The sequence below is a fragment of the Saccopteryx bilineata genome, chromosome 1 (genome assembly GCF_036850765.1).
Source record: "Saccopteryx bilineata isolate mSacBil1 chromosome 1, mSacBil1_pri_phased_curated, whole genome shotgun sequence".
In the NCBI taxonomy this organism is placed as follows: domain Eukaryota; kingdom Metazoa; phylum Chordata; class Mammalia; order Chiroptera; family Emballonuridae; genus Saccopteryx; species Saccopteryx bilineata.
This window is the reverse complement of record NC_089490.1, coordinates 28,872,738-28,894,587: the sequence shown is the minus strand read 5'-3', so window position 1 is coordinate 28,894,587 and position 21,850 is coordinate 28,872,738. Positions and strand designations below refer to the sequence as shown.

At 42.2% G+C, this 21,850-nt stretch overlaps 1 protein-coding gene across 6 annotated transcripts in view; it reads left to right on the top strand.

Annotated features, from left to right (window-relative positions):
* Window positions 1-21,850, top strand: part of PKHD1 (PKHD1 ciliary IPT domain containing fibrocystin/polyductin) — a 495,803-nt gene that overhangs the window by 89,667 nt on the left and 384,286 nt on the right. For 5 of the 6 annotated variants that reach the window (XR_010728191.1, XM_066252548.1, XM_066252541.1 and 2 more), the window contains 2 exons: window positions 5,490-5,640; window positions 15,618-15,671. Coding sequence is in view for 5 of the 6 variants with exons in the window: in XM_066252548.1 (XP_066108645.1) it covers window positions 5,490-5,640; window positions 15,618-15,671 (205 nt within the window). In the remaining variant the exon portion in view is untranslated. The remainder of the gene's footprint in view (window positions 1-5,489; window positions 5,641-15,617; window positions 15,672-21,850) is intronic. The other variant, XM_066252523.1, reaches the window with a different exon arrangement.

Here is a 21,850-nt window from a genome sequence, read left to right as displayed (position 1 = left end):
TAACCAAAAATTTGAAATAATTGTTCAATAATAAAAAGAATGCATACAAATGATAACATACTAAGACACCTTTAAAAAATCATTTTGTAGAATATTTAACTAAAGAGGGACGTGAAAGGCATAAGTCACAAAATAGTGTATTATTTACTCCTAGTGGTATATATAGTGCATCTATTTGTACACACACATAACAGGTGGTTAGAAAAAAAACTGGAAGGATGTATTCAACAGCATTGATAGTGCCCGCTCCTAGGGATTGTACTACTGATCATATTTATTTTAGTCTTTGAGTTTTTGTGTATTTATTTTCAGCAAATATGCACTAATTTAATAGCCAGAAAACATATTGTAAATTATACAAAAGGCCTTAAGAAAATCATATGCCAAATGGCTTACCTGGGTCTCTGTTAAGATTACACCTGTAAACCCAGAGAACCAGTTTCCAGGATCTTAGCAGGAAACCCATTTCTATTAAAATGCTTTGTCCCCCTGCCAGTTACTGCCACTATGGATTTGATGTCAGTTGGCAAAGGGACAGGCATATCTGCAATGGAAATATGCCTAGTTCATCCATCCATCTATCCATCCATCCATGCATCCATGCATGCATGCATGCATGCATTCATCCATCCATCCATCTATCTGGTATTTTTTAAGTTGCTACTATGTTTTAGGTACTGTATCAGGAGCTAGTGAACCCACGGTGAATAAGGCAGCCAAGTCCCTGCCCTTCAGGGGAGAGGAGAAAACCAGACAATAAACAAGATGATCCCATGTTATGATAAGGACTCTAAAGGGATAGAAATGATGGGGCTGCTTTATACTATGTGCTCAGAGGACACTTCTCTGAAGAAGTGTCTTTAATACTGAGCTAAGGAGAAGAAGTATCATTATGGAGAATCAGGGAGGGGCGTAGCAAATACAAAAGATCCATCATAAAAAGGCCAGTGTGATGAGCTGTCAGAGGCCAGAGGGCAGGAGAGTGAGGAGGGAGGTCAGTGGCTGTAGATGAACTCGGGGGTGGGATGGGGGTGTATGTAAGGCCTTGAAGGCGGCAGTGAGGAGTTTAGATTCCATCCTAAGAACAGGCTGAGTCTCTTTCCGAAGTCACAGAGATGAGCCTCGGCAGTGCCCAGACTGGAACCCAGGGCTCTGACCCACAGTGTCCTCAGCACGACGCCATGCTGTCAGCAGCAGTGATGAGAGCTGGGTGGGTGCACTGAGACTTCAGAGCCTCAGGGAGCAATTTCAAACTAAGTGAGGAAGACAGAGTGATGTGAGTGTTCTATTGCCTATCCTCACGCGTGTATACAAGAAACTAACTGTCTTACTTTTGGGTCTGATTAGACCAGGGGTCTCAAACTTGTGGCCCGCAAGCCGCATGTGGCCCGCCGAACAATTTTGTGTGGCCCACAGACTAATCCATGAAGTTCAAAATATTTTGGATAAAATTAAGTAAGCCTAGGGGCCTATTTGTATTTTTCATTTCTCTAGCATCCTAGCTAGATATTAGCTTAGTTAACAGCAGTTGTGATGCGAACTACAGTTTCTGGTCGTTTTGTGACACTGAAAAGTGTTGCGTAACAGTTGCGTTTTGTAGACCTAGTGCGGCCCGCCAAACGGCTGTGATCTTGCTCTGCAGCCCACATGCTGAGTTGAGTTTGAGACCCCTGGATTAGACCAACTGAAAGGACAATAGGTTAGTGGTCAGGAAACTTATGTTATAGAGCCCTTTTTGCTATTCTTGGGACCAAAAAGGTTTACCATGTTCCCTCACAATAAATGTGTGTGTGTGTGTGTGTGTGTGTGTGCGCGCGTGCACACACACACACACACACACACACTTGAATGTCTGTATTGTCTATATCCATGTATCTCTCTATATACACATGTTTATATTTATATTTAAATCGGGCCAACTGCACTACCTAATTCATAGGACTATTGTGGAAGAAAACAGAATCATAGCTATTAAGAAACTCAGAAGTTTTGTATCAGTTCTCAAGTGTCCGCTAATTTTGATGATGGCTTTTTGATAAAAAAAAAAAAAAAAATATCCAGTGAGAATAATCAGAAACAAATACAAAAAGGAATATGAACAAAAGCTTGGGGAAAAAGTTTAAGCTACTAGAAAAGAGTTTGAACTCCTTCGGAGCAAGAACACGATTAGGGAAGACAGTGGTGGCTCAAGTAAACAAAAGAGGGAAGAAGCAGCTTACCCCTTGTCCTGAACTTCTGCTGACAAAGAGCCTAAAAAGGGCAGAAGAAAGCTCCTTAGGGGAGAGGAGTAGCAGCTGAAGATCAAGAAAGCTTGTAAAGGAAGCGGTCACTCCTTTCCTGAGTTCACGTCGGTATTTCAGACCATTCACATACTGAATACAAAAACCTTGCCCATGTGATTGGTGATGAATGTGAGAGGAGGGCACACAACAGGGAGAGATGATGGGCATGCATTCTGTGATTTTCCTAAAAAAGGGAAAAAGGGGAATTCTAGAAATACAGACTACTAGGCTTGTGTTATCCCTGACAGATTTCTAGAATAAATTATTCACCAGATTTGTGAGTCTTTCAGAAATGGAAGTAGCTATCTGGAAATCAGGTCACAAGGAATGTGATGGTGTGGTCAACCAACCTCATTTTCTTCCTCAACTGTTCCAAATATCCTCCGAACCCCAGGAGCAGAAGAAAGATCCTAGCCAAATGCCCAAGGTGACCTGATGCAGTCATCCAGTCGGTTTGAAGTTAGGTGTTTTGTTTGAATAGCCCATGTGAAGTTTGCATTCTAGTCCATCCTTGTTTGGATCATCTAAATATTTAGTTGTCTAAATATTACATTACGGTTTAATTTAAAAATTAAATTACTTTGCTTTTTCTTTCTGAATCTTTGAGTGCAGCTGACACTCCAGATCGGTATTTATCCTGTGGCTTTGTCTACCCCTTGATGACGGCTCAGCTCAGTGCATTTGTAGCTACATTATAGGCTCCTGGTTCAAAACGCATTTGAGTAATTGGTTCCCATAAGGGAGATGACATGTAAGAATAATGAATGTAAATTCACACATTTACATTTTAACAATAATACCACCAACACTATTAACACCAACAAACTATAGTAAGAGCTGCCTTATTGGACATTTAATGTGTGCAGGTTCTGTACAAATCATTTTGTAGGCATCATTTTGCTCCATTCCCTCAATAGTTTTATAAAACAGACACTTGACAATTAGTCAACTCTATTTTATTTTTTAATTTTAAATTTCTTTTTTCTTTTTTTTTTTTTTAGTGAGAGAGAGAGACAGAAAGACAAGAAGGGAGATGAGAAGCATCCACTCATAGTTGTGATACTTTAGTTGTTCATTGATTACTCTCTCATACATGCCTTGATGGGGGGACTTCAGCTGAGCCAGTGACCCCTTGCTCAAGCTAGCAACCTTTGGGCTTAAGCCAGTGACCATGGGGTCATGTCTATGATCCGCACGCAAGCTGGTGACCCCGTGCTCAAGCTGGATGAGCCCACACTTAAGCTGGTGACCTCGGGGTTTCGAACCTGGGACCTTAGAGTCCCAGAGTCTCTGGCTGACGCTCTATCCATTGCACCACTGCCTGGTCAAGTATATTTTTATTGGTTGACTTTAGAGGGAGTAGAGATAGAAAGGAAGGAGGAGGAACAGAAAGCATCAACTCATAGTTGCTTCTCATCTATGCCTTGACTGGGCAGGCCCAGGGTTTTGAACAAGCAACCTCAGCATTCCAGGTCAACTCTTTATCCACTGTGCCATGACAGGTCAGGGTTGTCACTCTGTTTTATAAACAGGGATACCAAAGCTTAGAGAGTTATGTCTTTACAGTATTTTAAGTATCTGCTTGTGGATTCAAATCTAGCTGCTTTTAAGCTTAACTTCTGTATGCTTAACACTTCTCAGAAAATTAGGTGAATATATTATACAAGCATGGGGAGATCCTCAGGCAGTTGCAGCTGAGGCTTTGAGTTTACCATCATCTTAAGTTAGGCATGGGGGCTACCAAACCAACACGGTGTGAGGTGCCATGGGAGGGAGGGTGCAGATAAAGGGAGACAACAGCTCCAACCATATGCTTTAGTTCTGGGCCCTGTGGTGTTAAAATACTAACGATTCATAGCAGATAGAGAGTAGAGTGGGCCTGGAAGTCATGCGTTTGGTGGATACAGAGCTGGGAATATTGTAGCAGAAAGAAAAGAAGATTAAGTGAACATGGTAGTCATCCTGCTCATTATTTTTAGCAAATTGTGGGAGCAACGAGTTTGACATTGATTTTAAAAAAGATGCTCTAGTTTGACATGATTTAGTTTCTCAAGCAGTGACCTCTTGCCCTTTCTACCACTCTTCCTGGTCTTCCTTTGGGATCTGTAATCTTCATGGCTGATGTTCAATCAACATCTCAAAACCTGTGAGAACACTGCTTTAGGAGACAGGACGCCTGGGTTCCAATCTCGGAGCTGCCATACTTTTCTGTTTGTCTTTATGCAAATCCCCTGATCATGTTGGGTTATATATTTTTACACCTCTACCTACTTAACTGGCTGAAATGAGATCATACCTATAAAATCGTTGAAAAGTTTAATATATCACGCATTAATAATCTTCGAGTTAGTTGTAACAAGGCCGATGGCCAGGATTATTGTTGCAGGAACACCACACCTGTTGGGGACAATCCTCGGCCTCTCCATGCTCTCATCTCCCCTAGACTGCTTATTCTTAGGCTTCCCGTAGGCTGTCTTTCATTTTAAACACAGTCTGGCTTCTCTCCTTAAAGCAAGAGGACTTTTAAAGCGAGTGGCTGGAAGTATGACTGGCACATATATCGAATCTCCTTAGTCTGGGCTGTTAAGTAAGTTTAATTAATTTACTAAGTTAATGTTCCACTGCTAGCAACGGAGCCTCATTGCCGTCCGCTGGGGAGAGGGAATGGAAAGCCTAAATGAGCTCATTTTTTCACAGTTGGAATTAGGGACCAGTTAGCCAGTTGTGTGGGTTTTCCAATTTCTCCATCTGCCCCGGGGGGATTTAGGCAATTCACTCCCCCAACGCTAAGTGTGAGTAAGAACAGGAAGAGGGAAAGGGAAAAGAAAAAAACAAAAAACAACACCACCACCAAACAAACCTCCCTAACATTTGCTTCCTTTTTGGGAACTGGAAGGATTGTTTGCAGATTGCTTGTTAAGTTGGGCTTGGAGAAGCTTTTGCTGATGTTCCTAATAGATTTGGAAAGGAGAAAGGCCTCAGTGAAAGATATTTACCACTGTGCGTTTTCATTGCAGGGTGTGCAGATAAAAGGAAAACAAATAAACAATAAAAGAATGGAAACAAAATTACAGAAATTTGCAAAATTTGACAAATGGTAGCCTGTAGTTGCCACAAGCTAATGGCTTGCAATGATTAATAAGAGTAAAAATAATTGCATTTCATTAAGATTGATGACACCCCATTTAACCTCCCTTCTCGTTTCAGCCCTAAAGTGGAAAGAGATGAAGTTCTCATCTATAATAGCTCCTGTAACATTACCATGGAAACTGAGGCAAAGATGGAGTGTGAGACGCCTAATCAGCCAATTACCGCCAAGATTACTGAGATACGGAAAAGCCGGGGCCAGAACACTCAGGTATAATCAAATCTTTTTTACAGACTGATTCAAACAGCTCAAATTAAATTTGTAATATTGTGTACATTAAAAAAACAATTTAGTCCAAATGGCAGCGATATATAATATTAAATGCTCTCAAACTTTGAGGAGCTGGTCTAATGCACAGCATCTGAATTCATAGTTAACTATAGTTAATCATATATTTTCTCAAAAATAAATGAGTGCTGCCTGGGCCCTTTTAAAGCGAATTCTGAACAGATAATCTCAGCGTTTCGTCCTGCTTTCTGTGTGCATGTTTCAAAGGGGCTTTCTGTGGCTTATTTCTCCACGAGACAAATAGCCTACCCTTTACCAAGCACTTATGGAAGGGTTCCAAATGACTCAGCCACCCTTTGGTCAGTTGGCTGGCAGTGTCTGCTGGTCCGTCGGGTTCATCTCTGTTCTGCAGGGAGCAGAGGGGACACTTCGGCTTCTGAAGAAATGACGTGAAAATGGAAACTGCACAGGTCTGTCGGGTCACTTGGTCCATCCTCTCTACCTCAGTTCATCCGTTTTGAAATCCCACCCCCTGCCAGTGGCTGAGACAGGTTCTTAAAAGTTCCCTGTGAGAGACTGCACGCCTTCCCTGGGGTTTCCGTCCACTGAGATCCGAGACCGAGGGCTCCTCCGAATCAGACCGGATCGTCTCCCACAGCTCCCCGGCTCCTCGCGGCGCACGTAGGAAAACATGGTATTTCTGGAGCGCCTGCTCCCCGAGGTGCCTTTCCCTTTATGAAAGCAATTCTCCTACTTTTCCCCTTTTGTCTCTCTTATTTGGAACACACGTTTATTGAGTGCCTATGATGTGCCCCACCTCGTCCCGGAGTCTCTTGTGAAAGCTGCTCCGGTGAAACGGTCCAAACGCCAAGCTGACTTCCTGAGTCCGCGAGGCGGGTTGTTTGCCAGCGTTTGGACTAGCGCTGAAAGTGTATGCAGTTCCAAAATCATAGGCTTTTTCCGTCTTTTCTAAACTATTTCTTGTCTGCCTTCCCATTCCTCCGGGGCGTCCCTGCCCATTTTATCACCTCCTCAGGCTTCTCGCCCCTTTACCTTCCTTCCAGGTGGTCGCATCGGGCTGTCACTGTTTCCCCGTGTCCCCTCCTAACGCCTGCCCACACACCTCTTCCTCTGAACTCCTGGCCGATTCTCATTCTTCATCTCCGGTACGATTGTCTCTTCATTGCAGCCCCTGCTTCACCCTGTGCTGCGTTCTCGGCAGTGGGCTGTCAGGGATGGCTGCAAGGTTTATCGCAGCGAGGGCACTGCTGGATCAGCGTTGTGTTGGGGAACGAGAGCTGTGGGCTGTAAAGAAGCTGTTGGACGCGGAGCAACCTTAAGCTTTGTGGAGTGTCAATCTCCCCCTGGGTCATAACCTGGGGTTGTTGGGATGCTCACATGAGCAAATGCCGGTGAAAGGGAGGGAGGAAGAGGCGGGATGCACAGTGGTTAAGTGTGGGAATGGAACCGCTGGGCTTTGAATATATCACTTGTGATCTGAGGGACTTCCGGTTCGTTCCTTAACCCCTCCGTGCTTCTGTTTTCTCATCTGTAAAATAGGGTAAGAATAGTACCCACCTTAATAGGGTTGGTGTGAGGATTCTAGCACATGAGCCACTGAGAACTGTACCGAGCACAATTTAAATGTCTACTATTAGCCTTTATTGGCGGTGCTAGTTTGCTAGTCACAGTTCTAGAGAGTGATACAGAATTATTTCTCTGTATTGCTTTCTGTTTTGACCAGATCACTTTCCTTCTTAGATTTTATCTAATTTTTTTTATAACCTCAAAGACTAATTTTGAATTTTTTGAGGTTTAAATGCCTCAGTCATCCTTAGATATTTATCCTTTATGTTTTATGGAGTTCTAACCACACTCAAGGTCCTCTGAAGGAGATAAAACAACAACAACAATAACGTGGAAAGAGACCCCACCTTTAGGAGACAGTAGGGAAGAGAGGCCATGTCTGCAAGTCGGTGGCTTCAAAGAAGGACGCAGAGAGTGAGTTCATCACAGGGGGATGAAATGTTGGATACCATCTGGACAAGCTTCTAATTGGAGAGCTGTAGTTAACCATGGTCCATAAAGAAAGGTACCTGAAAGAGGTCACAGCTGGTAATTTAGTATCATAACCCATGTGGTCATAAACATTGTGGGGGAAGTAAGCCATTTAATCTTTAGGAACCAGAGGTACATGTCTATCAAAACCTACTAGGCTAGTGCCAGTAGACTTCAGTCCTGGGATGTTGTTACCTTACAGATTTTTGGACGTCTGGCTTTCCTGCTTGGCCAGTGGATATGTCACTTGCGTTGGGATACACAAATGCCTAATCTGGGCCTGGCCTGGGGAAAACCAGCTGACAGGTGCTTAATTAAAACTAGAATCCAGGTCTCCAGCTTCAAGTATTATGTGAGAACCTTGAAACAGTGGTTTCATAGAATGTTAGTAAGCGCTCTGTGATTAAAGGGATCCCAAGCCAAATACATCTGTGAAAGCTGGCTTCAACACACACATATATATACACACACACATATATATATTATCAAAGGACTTTTGAGAACATTTAGCATGTGAGTGCATAGTGTGAATTTCTAAGAGAAGGCTGTAGTGTGAAATATTACCGAAACTTGTTTATCTGTGGAACCCTTTATGCCCAGAATCTCTCTTGGGGCTGGCATCTGCTCTGCTGCCCTCACTGTGGACAGTGTTGCCCATGCCATGCTCTGCCCCCTCTCTGCCCCATGCCATGCTCTGCCCCCTCTCAGCATGGCGGATCAGAGGTGGAAAGGGTTATCTTCAGTTGGGGCAGTCAACTGAATACTGCTAAAGTAGGTGGTTGTGTCACTCCATGAGGAATGGGCAGGGTGTGGAGAAGAGGGATTTCTGGTGGAGGAACCAGTACGCATGGGCAATGACACAAGAAGCCATAGAATAGTGCAAAGACCTGGTGTGTGTGAAGGGATGAGTGAGTGGTGGGTTTGGGACGGTAGGCTGGGGTAGGATTGTGATGGCAGGTTAAGTGTCTGGTTCTTTAATTCATCAGGTGACGAATCATCCTTGAGGAGTCACTGTAGAATCACAGTGTGCTTTAGTCACATTGATCTGGTGCCTGGGTGGGATTCCTTGGGAAACCCAGCAGAGGCAGGAACTCTCAACTGGGCCAGAGATAACTCAACTGGGGAAGTGGCAGATAAAATGGATAGGAGGGAGCACAGACAATAGCAGTTGACAGCTTGTGTTAGACAAAGGGTTTCAAGTTATGGAAAATTAGATGAGGTGGGTAAGACAATTATGTGCTGACTTTTCACATTTATGGGAAGAAAATACTTTCATGCTCGTGACTCCCAAATTATCACTCCCAGCCCAGAGCTCTCCTGAGCTTTAGATTCCTGAACCTCATGGCTTTCTGGTAGGTAAGGTATCGAAATTACATGTCTCTTCTAGCAGATTCTTAATTGAACTCCTGATTGCGACTGCCCCTGCCCCCCCCCCCCACACACACACACCATAGTCTTGAACTGAACTGATAGGAGCGGTATCTTTCCAGTTGCTTGGGCCATAAGGGCAGGCATCCTTGGTCTTCCAAATCCCACATCACCTCCCTCAGGAAATTCTGTCGGCTGTGCCTTCAAGCTGACCACTTTGTGGCAAGTCTGCTGCGACCACCACCGCTATCATCCTTTACTGATCCTTACCAGGCTCCCACCACCAGAATCCCCGCTCCCACCTTCGCCTCCCTTCAGCCTTTTCTAAGGAAGCCCAGTGATTCTCTCAATATATGTCAGGTAGTTTCACTCTTCTCACAGACGTCCTAGTGGCTCCCAAGTTCTCTTGCAATAAAAGCCAAGTCCCTACGCTGACCGAAAGGGTCACTCTCTGTGCCAACCCCCCTTCCAGTTCCTCTCCAGCTTCTCCCCTCACTCTGCCTACTCCCCCTGTTCTGTCTAGTCCCACCATCTCTTTGCTGACCCTGGAACATGCCAAGCTTGTTCCTGCAATGACACCTTCGCATTCATTGTTTCTTCCGCTTAGGATACTCTTTCTCCTCCTTTCCCAAGTGATTCTCGCTTTAAGTTTTTGCTGAAATGTTACTTCCTCAATGAAGTCTACCTTTACCACCATACTTAAAATTGCCACCCAATGCTTTTCACCCCATAGATCACTTTCAATTTCCCTTACTCTGTTTTATTTTTTCCATAGTCCTTAGCACCTGCTAATACACAGTATAAGTTCCTGATCATGTTTATTATTTAGTGCCTGACTTTGCTTGCTAGAATATGACCTCTGAGAAGGCAGAAATATTTACTTGCTTTCTTCACTGGTGCCACCCAAGTACCTAGAACAGAACCTGACTCAGCTGTGCTAAGGATCAATAATGCACAAACAAATAAAAGCAGTTATAACAAGCCTGCTCATGTATTGCTTTTCCAATCCCATCTCCTGGAAATTATGTCTGAAAGTACACACATACACACACACACACACACACACCACAGGTATCCACACATTCATTTGCACACAAAGATGATACGTTATTTATATTGTTCTTCAATGTGTATTTTTAAACAAACCTGTAAGCTCTTGGAAAAGAGGATCACTTGCTACTTCCTAATGCTTAGAACTGTGTCTAGTACACACTCGATCTCATTAAAAGATATTGAATGGGTGAACGGATTTATAAATGAATGAATACATCATGGTCATCTTTTCACTTAAGACATGTCCATTTTTCTTTTCTTCAGAAGACATTGATTATTCTGTGTATCAGACACTGTGCTACATTGAAACAAGGGAAAAGATAGTCAGAAAAGAAAAACTCTAAAGGAGTGCTAGAAAACACAGTAAGGTGCTGTAAGATGGCTAGAGGCTTTGAGGGATTTGAAGGACAAATAGCAAATTGGGTTGGATGGGCAGAGAAACCGCAGTAAAATCAGCACAACACAGAGCCAGTTCAGAGGAACTGGTATGGAGAGTACAGCTATAGTTTTCAATGGAGCTCTGGAAGAAATTCAAGTTTCAGAGTTAGATAGCATAGGTACTGGGGTTATTAATGAAAGACTTTCTTGGAAAGTGTTAGGGTGACATTTCCCCTCCTCCTCTCTCTCCCTTTCTTTTCTCTATTTCTATGCACTCGCAATAGCTGGACATGTGGCTTTCAAGATGAAGGCTGATGAACAGCTTATAAAATAAAGAGGGGCAGTTTCTTTGGGGATAGCCTATGGGCTTGGTCCATTATGGTTTTTAGAACCAGTGTTAAACATGGCCAAACCCCTCAGTGGTAGAGCATCAGCCTAGTGTGTGGATGTCCCAGGTTCAATTCTCCTGTGTCAAGGCACACAGGAGAAGCATTCATCTTTCTCTACCTCTCCCCCTCTTGCTTCTCTCTCTCTCTCTTTCTTCCCTTCCTGTAGCCATGGCTCAATTGGAGCTAGTTGGCCCTGGGCACTGAGGATGGCTCCATAGCCTCTGCCACAGGTGCTAAGAAGAACTTGGTTACTGAACAATGGAGCAACAGCTCCAGATGGGCAGAGCATCACCCCCTAGTGGGCATGCCAGGTGGATCCTGGTTGGGGCACATGCAGGAGTCTGTCTCTGCTTCCCTTCCTCTTACAGAATAAAAAAAAAAATTAAAAACAAAACAAAACATGGCCAAACCTAAGGTGACTCTGAACAGCAGGGATGACCCAGGGGGAAGAAAGGACCAGGAACACAGTGTTCTCATTTTTGCCTCCAAAATTGTTTTCCTATCTCTCCACCCACCCAGATATTTTTACCTAGCAATTTCAGTGGTGATAATGTGAAGAGGTTTCTTCAAACATCTGGTCTGCCCCTATCAGTGGGAAAAATGTCTGAAATAAGGCAGCTCATCTGGGAAATGATTTTAAAACCTAGAACCCTGTACCCAGTCAAATATGATGTGGAGTAAGAAAATAAAGACATACACACTGTACAAAATTCAGAAATGTTTTTTCTTCCTTCTTTTCTGTTTATTTGTACAACTTTCAGTTACTATTAGTTTCAAGGGTACATCACAGTCGTTAGATATTTATGTAACTTATGAAGTGCTCCCCTGAAAAATACCTACCTGGCACTGTACATAGTTACTGACAATATTATTGACTCTATGCCCTATGCAGTACTTTACAGGGGTGCGAAAAAGTAGGTTTACAGTTGTTCATATGGAAAATAATACAATAGTTACTAAATAATAGTATAAGAATAAATTCTCCTTGTTTTGCGTACTCATAACGGTAATCCTACTTTTGCCCACCATTGTACGTCCCCATAACTATTTTGTAACTGCTAATTTGTACATCTTAATCCCTTCCCCCTTTTTATCCCGTCCTGGTGGCCCCTGCCCCCAGTCTGGCAACTGTCCATCAATTTGTTTTCTTTAGGAGTTTGTTTCTGTTTTATTTATTTATTTTAGATTACCATATAAGTGAACTCATATGGCATTTTTCATTGTCTGACTTATTTCACTTAGCACAGTACCCTCTAGGTCCATTTCACAAGGATACAATTTCATTCTTTTTATACGGCCAAGTAGTATTTTATTGTACACGTGTATCACATCTTCTTTAACCAACTGTCTCTTGATGGAAAAAATTCAGACAGTTTATCACCCTTGTGCCCTCTCTGAAAAATGATGAATTTTGGAAACCTGTAAAGTGAATCCAAGAATGAAGATGAAATGGGATATAAGCAATAGTAATAAACCAGAAACCTGAAAAACAACAAAAACAGAGTTACAATTGTTGAAAACGTGATTGTGATGCTTAGTATATTTAAGAATGAACTCTTAACCAAACAGAGCTAAGGAAGCTTCTGTTTCAAGTAGATATAACAAAGAGAGCAGAAACAAAGGCATAAATCCCTTCTTTGATAAAATGAGGAGGTGTTTGTAATGCAAACACAAACATTACGTGAAAATGAGAGAAGTAAATAAGAGAACACCAAATGAATGAATGGGGTGGATGAAAGTCAAAATTAAGTTCCTGTGAAGGGAAATTTAGATAAAAAGCAAGAGGATTTTCTCCAGAGAACCCTAGAAAATCTTTGGATTTAGGGAAAATTAGGTACCAGGATACGTATCCTCTGTAAAGAGCTGCGAGATCCCCGGGACTCTATTCCTGGTTGACCCAGTCAGTCATGTATTCCTCCCCCTCCCCCCAAAGAAGCGGAGCCACAATTTCTGTACAAACTGAATTAGTGGGATATTAATTAGGTGCCATCTGATACCAAGTACAGGGAGAAAGGAATAAAGAACACCCTTAAAATCAGGAGAATTAATGTAACTGCTTACTCTTTAAAGAATGATCAACCTTGCCCTCCCCCCTCCCCCCAGCCCCACTGGCAACTCAAGATCTACTCCTTCTAGAAAGGAGAACTGGGAGATACTTCTCTGGAGGAGTTACACCAGAATAAAAACCCACAGGTTTTGACATTTGCAAGCCTCATGGAGTCCCATTTGGATGGCTCACTTAGATTTTTACTATACTGCTCTTAAATGTGACTGGCTTTTGGCTTTGGCCATAAAGGAGTAATGAGTTTTAGACTTACCCGCCTGCCATACACAATTATAAAACTAGTCAAAATAATTTCCAGGCATTATATAACAGATAGCGCCAGCTGTGGTCCTTGAGAGGAGGCAAGCACACGGAGTGGCTTTCAGTCTGGAAGCCCTATTCCAAGCGAGCCCAGGGAAACAGACCCCAAGCCGAGAGATGCGGTCCCACTGCGTGCACTGCAGGGCTGCTCCGGTAGGAGGTATGGAAGGGCAGAGAGAGGTCGGAGGAGCAGAAAAATATCTAATAAAAAATGGTCATCAAATTATTCCAGATTTAATGAAAACTTAAGAAGCCATAGATCTAAGAAGCTTAATGACTCCTAATGAGAGGAAACATCAAGAGATTTGTTACTGGAGTTCTCAATATTGTTAAGATGTCACTTCTTCAATCCTGCATGAATATTTATCCAATGCAACCTCCCTATCTCCCACAAAAATCCAATGTATTTTTTTTTTTCGGTAAAACAAACAAAATCAGTTTTGTTTCAAGCTGATTAAAAAAAAAATATGGAAATACAACAAACAGCCAAAGCGACCTTGGATAAAGAATAGATTTTGAGGACAGATTTCAAATTTTACTCTAAAGCTATGGTCATCAACAGGAGTTCCAGGCATGATCTTGTTTGAAAGAAGGGTCCTACTGCTAAAAGTATGTTTGCAAACATGGCACAGTATCCTGGAACCCAGGGAAGGGAGAGATGGAAGGCAGGTGTGAGGAGGCATCGCCAAAAGGGGCTGCAGTCAGGAGGTTCTTAGTGACATTCAGGCTGCAGGACAGTGTCAGCGAGGAGAAAAACCAGATGTTGCGGGGCTACGAGAAAGTGAGTGGCAAGTAAATGCAGACAGCTGGGATGGATCACAGTCGGCAGAGAAAGGAAGGATGGCAGATAAATATGGTGGCTGGCCAGCCCCTTCTCAGATTCATACTCGCTATCATTAGTGCTAGGGATGGTTTCATAAGGTAAAGGTGCTTTGATCGGAGCTGTGGTCCACAGTGTGTGACCTGATCCTGCAAGAGGAAGACTCCACAGGTCTCTCGCCCCACTCATTCCTCCATGACTACAAAACAGCTTTCAGCCAATGCTGATGTTATGCTGGTTAAATCATCACCATTTATTTTAGAAATATTTATCTTTTTAAATTTACTTTGGCTCTCCAGTGCCTGAATTACTGTTAAAAAAGAAAGAAAAAAGAAAAAAAAACCCCACACTGCTTACTTTAATTTAATCCCCGCTTTTTGTTTAAGGAGATTCTCCTAGAAAATTGGTGCAATACAGCGATGGGAAGAATTTTACATTGCCTCTGTAATGTGTCTAGCTAGTTAGAGGCTAACTTGAAACTATGTTTCCTTCTCTAATTGATTTTGTTCCTCCTATTACTGAAATCTAAAAACACTTTTTCACTTTCCTCTGCCCCTTTTCCTTCCTTTTGTTTTTTCTTCCCTCCTTTCCCCCCTTTATTTCTTTTCTTTTCCTTTCCCTTTCCTTCTTCATTCTTGCCCTCCTCTCCTCTCTTCTTTCCTCTCTCCCTTCCTCCTTTCCGTCCCATTAAGCCACCTCTTTTACTCAGTGAGTTCCTCCAGGGCTGTGTGTCTGTGGAGGAGAGGCTGTTGAAAGCAGAGTTGAGCTGGTTGTGGGGCCAGGGACCTATGATGTCGGAACTCAGCCGTGGACCCTGACCTGGGGGAAACTTAGTCCCTATGCCTGTACTTTCTCTGTGAACTGAGGCTTACAGTGTATGCCAGTTCCCTATTGTAGTAAGGACATGGGGAGTTGAGAAGTCAGTGGTTTCTTATCTGAAAGGGGCTTTACCTCCTTAGGATACTTAGGCAGGTAGCAGACACAAGTAGGATACAAGGTGGCCAGGACTCCGGGGGCTTGGCATCCAGTTCTGACAATGACCCTGTCTGAGTTTGAGTGTGGGGCAAGTCACTTAACCTTTCAGTCGATTAAGGTTGGTCCTCCTCCCCGACTTCCAGCTCTGGGAAAGAGGAAGACAGTACGTAGAAAAATGTATGGCAGTAGGAACCCACACGTTCAACAAAGGCATGGTGACACAGTAGTCATGAGCTGGTGGTCTGGAATAAAGCTGGATTGGAGGCTGATTCTTTTATTTATTCTGTAACTTTGGGGTTATGCAATTAAGAAAGGTAATAAATGTGTAGTGTTCTGAAAACTGTTAGGCAAAGGTAAGATGTTAACATTTATGGCATTGTTTTACTGTGGTGCTGTGATAACCAGAATTTGCTGTGTAAAGAGACTGCCATTTTTTAAACCCAAGATGCCATATGCTTCTCTCTCTTTAAAAAGAGGAAATTCAGGCAATATCTAGTATGAAAGCAGGCTTCAGTTTATCTGAACAAATTAATTATGCCTCTCTGTTTTTCAGGGACTCTTTGTATTAAATGAGTCCATGCAATCAGCCTGTTGCCCTCATACCAAGGTTAGTGAACAACAATTGAGGCTATGGTTTCAAAGACTCTTGGTCGTGTTTTGGCAAAAAAAAAAAAAAAAAAGAAAAGAAAAAAAAAGTCCTTATTACTCCTCATTTGAATAAAATCACTGAGTAATTATTACACTATCCTACATGAGTTTGAGCCATTTCAGGAAAAACTGCTCTTAATTTTTAACTTAAAATAATAGTTTCTGTTCTTAGTGGCACACCATGAGTATATTAGCCCTGTGACAACTCTATTAGTGACAGACAGAGGGCAGTCCCATTGGGACATGACATGATTATAGTATTTCCTTCCAAAGTACAACTTTGTAAATTGAAGACATCCTGCTCTAAATAAATACTACGTGGAGTTTTTTTTCAGTGAAAGCTAATGTTAATGCATGGGTGAATTTTCGGTCTGACTGTGGGAATGTAATGATCAAATTTCTTTTGAGCCTTTCCAAATATCAGACCTTAGCTACCCTACGGATAGGCATGAGTGCTATGAAATCGCACTGGGTGGTGGAGCCATATGAGGGTTCTTTTGATTCTGTAGGGATAGTAAAGGTTGTTGAATGTAGAACCAGGAATGTTCAAGTTAATTTGCTGATTCCTGATGATTTAGGACAGCTGTGTTTGTAATCTCATGTTTCAGTTTCTTTATCAGTGACATGGAAGAATTTTCTGGAAATCCTTAGCAATGGAATGTGAAAACTGTGAATTGTGAATATGTTATTATCAGTATATTTAATTCTTTGTATGAGAAAAAATCTTGCTTTTGGGAGGTCCGTTAGTTCATGTCTTTGAGACATTACAGTAACTCATCACTTCCCTGATACCTGATGGAGAATTAAGAGCACCTAACTGAGGGTAGGCTCCCTTCCCAGGCATGAAGGATCTCAGATAGCTGTTAAATGCATTCGGGAATTAGATGTAGTTAGGGGGTGGTAGGTATGGTATGGTGATAATGGTGCTGTTCTGTTTATATTGGGAGAAGGAACAGTATGAGTTTTATAGTTTCTGGATATGTGGTTTCTTACTAGACATGTTAAAACATTTTTTCTTTTGCTAAAACTAAGAAATGTTTTTAGTTTTGAGTCTAATACATATAGCATTTCTATTTGAAAGGAGAAACAACTATCTCAATCCTGAAATACAACAGGCAATTCAGTTAATTTGGATAGCTTGAGTTTTCTCCCCAGTGATATTGTTTTCTAAATCTTAATCCCCCCCCCCCCAATTTATTGATTCTAGAGAAAGGGAGAAAAGAAGAGGCAGAGAGAGAGAGAGAGAGAGAGAGAGAGAGAGAGAGAGAAATATATATATATAGAGAAACATAGATTTTTTTTTTGTTCCATTTATTTATGAATTCCTTGGTTGATTGTTTTTTTCCTTGGTTGATTTTTTTTTTCCTTGGTTGATTTTTTTTTTCCTTGGTTGATTTTTTTTTTCCTTGGTTGATTTCTGTATGTGTCCTGACCAGGGATCAAACCTGCAACCTTGGTGTATGGGGACAACACTTCAACCAACCACGTCCCCCAGGCAGGGCTCTCCTCTTTTAAATATTATTTATTTATTTATTTATTTATTTCCCAAGTTAGACGAGGAGGCAGTTAGACAGACTCCTGTATGTGTCTGACCAGGATCCATCCGGCATACCCAGCAGGGACTAATGCTCTGCCCATCTGGGGCGTTGTTTCATTATGCCCAGAGCCATTCTAGAGCCTGAGGCCAGAGGCCATGGAGCCATCCTCAGCACCCAGGCCAGCTTTGCTCCAATGAAGCCTTGGCTGCAGGAGGGAAAGAGAGAGATAGAGAGAAAGGAGAGGGGGAGGGGTGGAGAAGCAGATGGGTGCTCTCCTGTGTGCCCTGGCCAGGAATCGAACCCTGGACTTCCACACGCCAGGCTGAAGCTTCCTCTTTTAAATCTTGTTTGCTCAGTCACTCATCTTCTTGTCCAAGGTTCTTGCTGTTAGTACCACTAGGCTGAAGTCAGTTCTCTTTCAAAGAGCCACCGTTCTCCCCGAGAGAAGCCTGGGGAGCCTCAGCTAGATAGCTACAGTAGCAGCTGGAGCCCTGTGGGTGAAAATTTGGGGGGAAAACTGAGTAAGAAGGAACATCTCATTTTGAGTGAAGGAGGATGTGGTTATTCAAGCACTGATAAGGTTATGGAAATGGACTTCATCAAATTGAACATTCAGCTCAGTGTGAAAGAACTCCCTTCTCTTGGGTCAGGGGAGAGGGGTACTTTAGAGAAGAGAAGGGGAACCAGAAGGAGAGAAGCAGAAGTGTTGGGTAGAATTAAGAGAACATTGAACGGGTCTTTGATAAAAACTGTTACTCAGAGATGGAGATTCTCTTTATGGTATTGTCATCTGTGTGGGTGGATTGATGTTAGCTTATTACCAAGTCGGTAGAATGTCTCAGGCATAGTTTTTGGAAATTCTCTTTCTACTGGTCCAGCTTTGAGGGGACTAAACTAATAACTCTGGGCAGATAAAAGGAGGATACATATGCCCTACTCTGCTTGGTGGCTCATTTAGTTACTGTCCTTCTACTGTCTTCCTGGATTGCTTTGACCACTGGTAAGATGGTCACACAGGATCTCTCCTGGCCCCTTGTTGTCCTTGGCAACTTTAGTTAGCTGATAGGAGGCTACTGGCTGGGTGTTGACGGAGGAATATCTTATACCAACAATGGTTCAAGACATCTCTTTGACTGCCCTTTACTATGGAACGAACATAAATGCTAGTTCACGGATGCATGTATGGATAAGGAAAGCTTTTCCATAAAATTTATACCAAGAGATCAGCTCAGTTACATCAAAAATGAAAGAAATGTGTTTTTTCTAAAGGAGAAAGGAAATGTAAAGAAGCGAAAAAACAAAACCAAAAAACCCAGAAAAAAACACCCCCAAACGAAACAAAACAAAACAAAAAGCCCCGATGATCATGTTTTGATTCTGTTGGTTTGCCAAAGGAATTCTGGCTCTTCTAACGCATGGCAATCTCTGTGCCAGTTTCTCCAGGTTCTCCTCTAAATGGAGAAGCAGCTATAACACGGAAGGAATCATTGTGGAGAATTTCCTTTTCAAATAAGTGCTAGTCATCTCCTATGGTTAATGGCTATTTAACTAATTTTCCAGAACTAAGAGAAGATACAGCAGTTTTGCAGTTCGTCCTCTCTGTGATAGATAGCCATGCCCAATATCAATTTCCATCTATTTTGAGCACAAAGAAGCTTCACATTCCTCAGCCTTTTGAAGTTATGGTCTATATGATTTGCTGAGAATGTGGGTAGAAGCATTTAATATCAAGGTCTTGACTCTTTTGCCCTCTCTTTTCCTTTGTTATGATGACCAAAATGGTCCAGAGTATGGGGTCAACTTACAGAGGCAATTGTTATGCTCTAGAGAATTGCCAACATTTGTGGTGGACTTTGAGCAAGAAATATGCATTTATTGTGTTGTGCCCATGATGAATCCGGGTTGTGTGTTAGGGCACATAACCTGTGATTAGATAGTGACAGTGGTAATCTTGATAGTGACTAATGATAGTGTCTTTAACCTCTAGACTCATGACCAATCCACCGCATTCTTCATGATATCTTTAATTCTCTCCTATGAGTTCATATGGGATAATGGGATCATGGGATCATGACCTGGTTTATGTTCTGGGTGGCAGGTATTGCAAACTGAACTATGAGATGGGACCATTAGGCAAAAATTATGAACTGACAGGATTTAGTGGGGTAAAATCAACTTCATTTCAAACTCTGGGTTCCCACTTCCCTCCACTCTTGTGCTTCCATTTTCACCCACAGTCCCTATGACCTGTAGCTCCTCTGTGGAATTTTCTAGTGTTGAAAAATTAATCACCTTTCATTGCATTGTTGTTGAATACTGTGGGAGTTTGTGGGGAAGCATGGCTATTTCTGGCATTTCTGCCTGTGCTGACTTTTTATTTTCTCCTAAGAGCCACCCTGGAATATATACATAAAAAAATTCTTCAGATGGGTCAAATATTTATATTTATAGTCTATATCTATATCCATAGCTCTGTATAATCTATTTATAGATAATTTTTTCATGCACTCATGAGCTCTCATTTCTCTCTTTAAATTTTACCTTTTAAATATTTTGTTGAGAACCCTTCAATCAGAAAGGGAAAAACACAATTCAAATGGATTTAAATGAAAGAGAGACTCACAGAATAAGGAAGCTCAGGAATCGTAAGCATGGCTTGATCTAGCCTTTCAGTGTTTCCTGAGATAGCTCTTTCCATGTCTCTGCCCTGCCTTCCATAGGGTCAGATTCAACCTAAGGCTGCTTTTTCCATGGACACAAGATGGTTGCCAGCAGCTACCAGGTTACCTATTCTATTGATGTTGCATGAGAATGAAAGGTCTCTTACGGGCATGATCTCAAAAGTAGGAAGTTTCTTTCTCATAAGCCCCCAACAAAAATGTCTCCTGATAATTCATTGGTCCAAACTGAGTTCCTTGACTACACTACCCTATGCTCAGAGTAACAAGCTTTGCTGGTTGTTTTGGCCAATTAGTGTTCACTGTGAACCTTAGAGTAGAGCTAATCAGACCCCAGTACCTGGCTAAGACGATGAGCGTTGTGGTGCCTGGATGAAAACCTTGTGGCTCTTGGTAAAGGAGAGTTGAAGAATGGACATTGGGCGAAGAGATTAGCTAACACTTGACCACATGGCATGGCCTTGCTTTCCGCTTGATGGCTGTAAACTAAGGCCTCTTCCTCTGTTCCTCCTCACTGTCCTTTTTGATAAATTAAGACAGGAGAGTCATTGCTGATGCGTGAAATTTGGCAGAGGTAAAAACCAGGTGCCTTTTGTGTATAAGGAAGATGGCCAGGTGATAAGGAAACAAAGAATTTGGTACAGGTTCCTTCAAATTTAGTAGAGTGCTTGCTTTTAACAAAGAATCAAGCAGACGAGGAAACATAATGACTACATACACGCACATACCTTCAGTAGCCTACAGGACCTCAAAATCAGTTATATGTTTCTTTTGTGATGTGCATCTTCCTGATTCAAAATGATGGTAGTTGTTTTTCTGATGTACCAGCACCCAGCAGCGATGGCCCATCATTCAGTCTATGCGAGGCCACCATCCTCTAATAATAAAGGAATAAAGGAAAGAGTAGTCCAAGGAAAGAAATGGCCTGTTACGGTGTTTGTTCCTCATACTGGATCTTCCCAAACACTTTACAGATATTAATTATACCTCCCAGCATACCTCTGTGATAAATGCCTATTTTTATGGAGTGGAGTAGACAGAGTCAACTGACCAAAGTCCTTCCATGAATTAATGGCAAAAATAAGGGCTTCGACTCTCGGACTCACAGCTCAGGTACCAGTCACCCGAGAGCATTGCCGTTAACTTCTCTCCCTTCCCAGAGGGGAAGAGCATGCACAGCCAAGCAGGAGCAAGTGTATTTTGTTCTGTTGCTGTCTGGAACAGATTAATATGTGTTTGAAGGACACCACCTGATGACTTCACGAAGACATTGAAGGAACGGAGCAATATGACCAGCAGAAAGGGAAATTATTGTCCTTTAATCTGTCTCAAGTACTATGTACAGATCACTCACAGGGTGCCAGTCATTATATTGTTTTCAGATGGTTACTTTTCAAGATGATAGAAGACCATAAAACTATGAAGAACAATGAATAAAATGATGTGTTCAACTTTGAAAGGGCTGTGTTAATTTTACAGATAAATAAGGTAACAGCCTTGCCTTGTGGAATGTCCTGTTCAATGGGGGAGATATAAAAACCCAATAACTATGCTATCAGCAAAATGTAATAGTAAAGATATTTATAGTTTACTGTGAAAAATCAGAGAAGGCCAAAAAAATCTCCTGGAGGGAAAAATGATCTCAGAAATTTCCTGGAGAGCATGGCATTCTACTGGGCCAGAATTCATGAGGGCTATAAAGATAAGGGAGGTCAGGAGCAAAGGTATAACAGTGAAGAGATGGGTGTTACAGAGTCCCAGAGGTGGGAAAATGTGGTTTATTGACAAGTAATTAGGTTTGGCTGGTTATGCACGAACGAGAGGAAGTAAGGGGGAACGATGTAACTGGAAACAAAGGCAGGGGAACCCGAGAGGTCTTGAGTGTCAAACTAAGAAGTGTGAATTTAATCCGGGAGGAAATG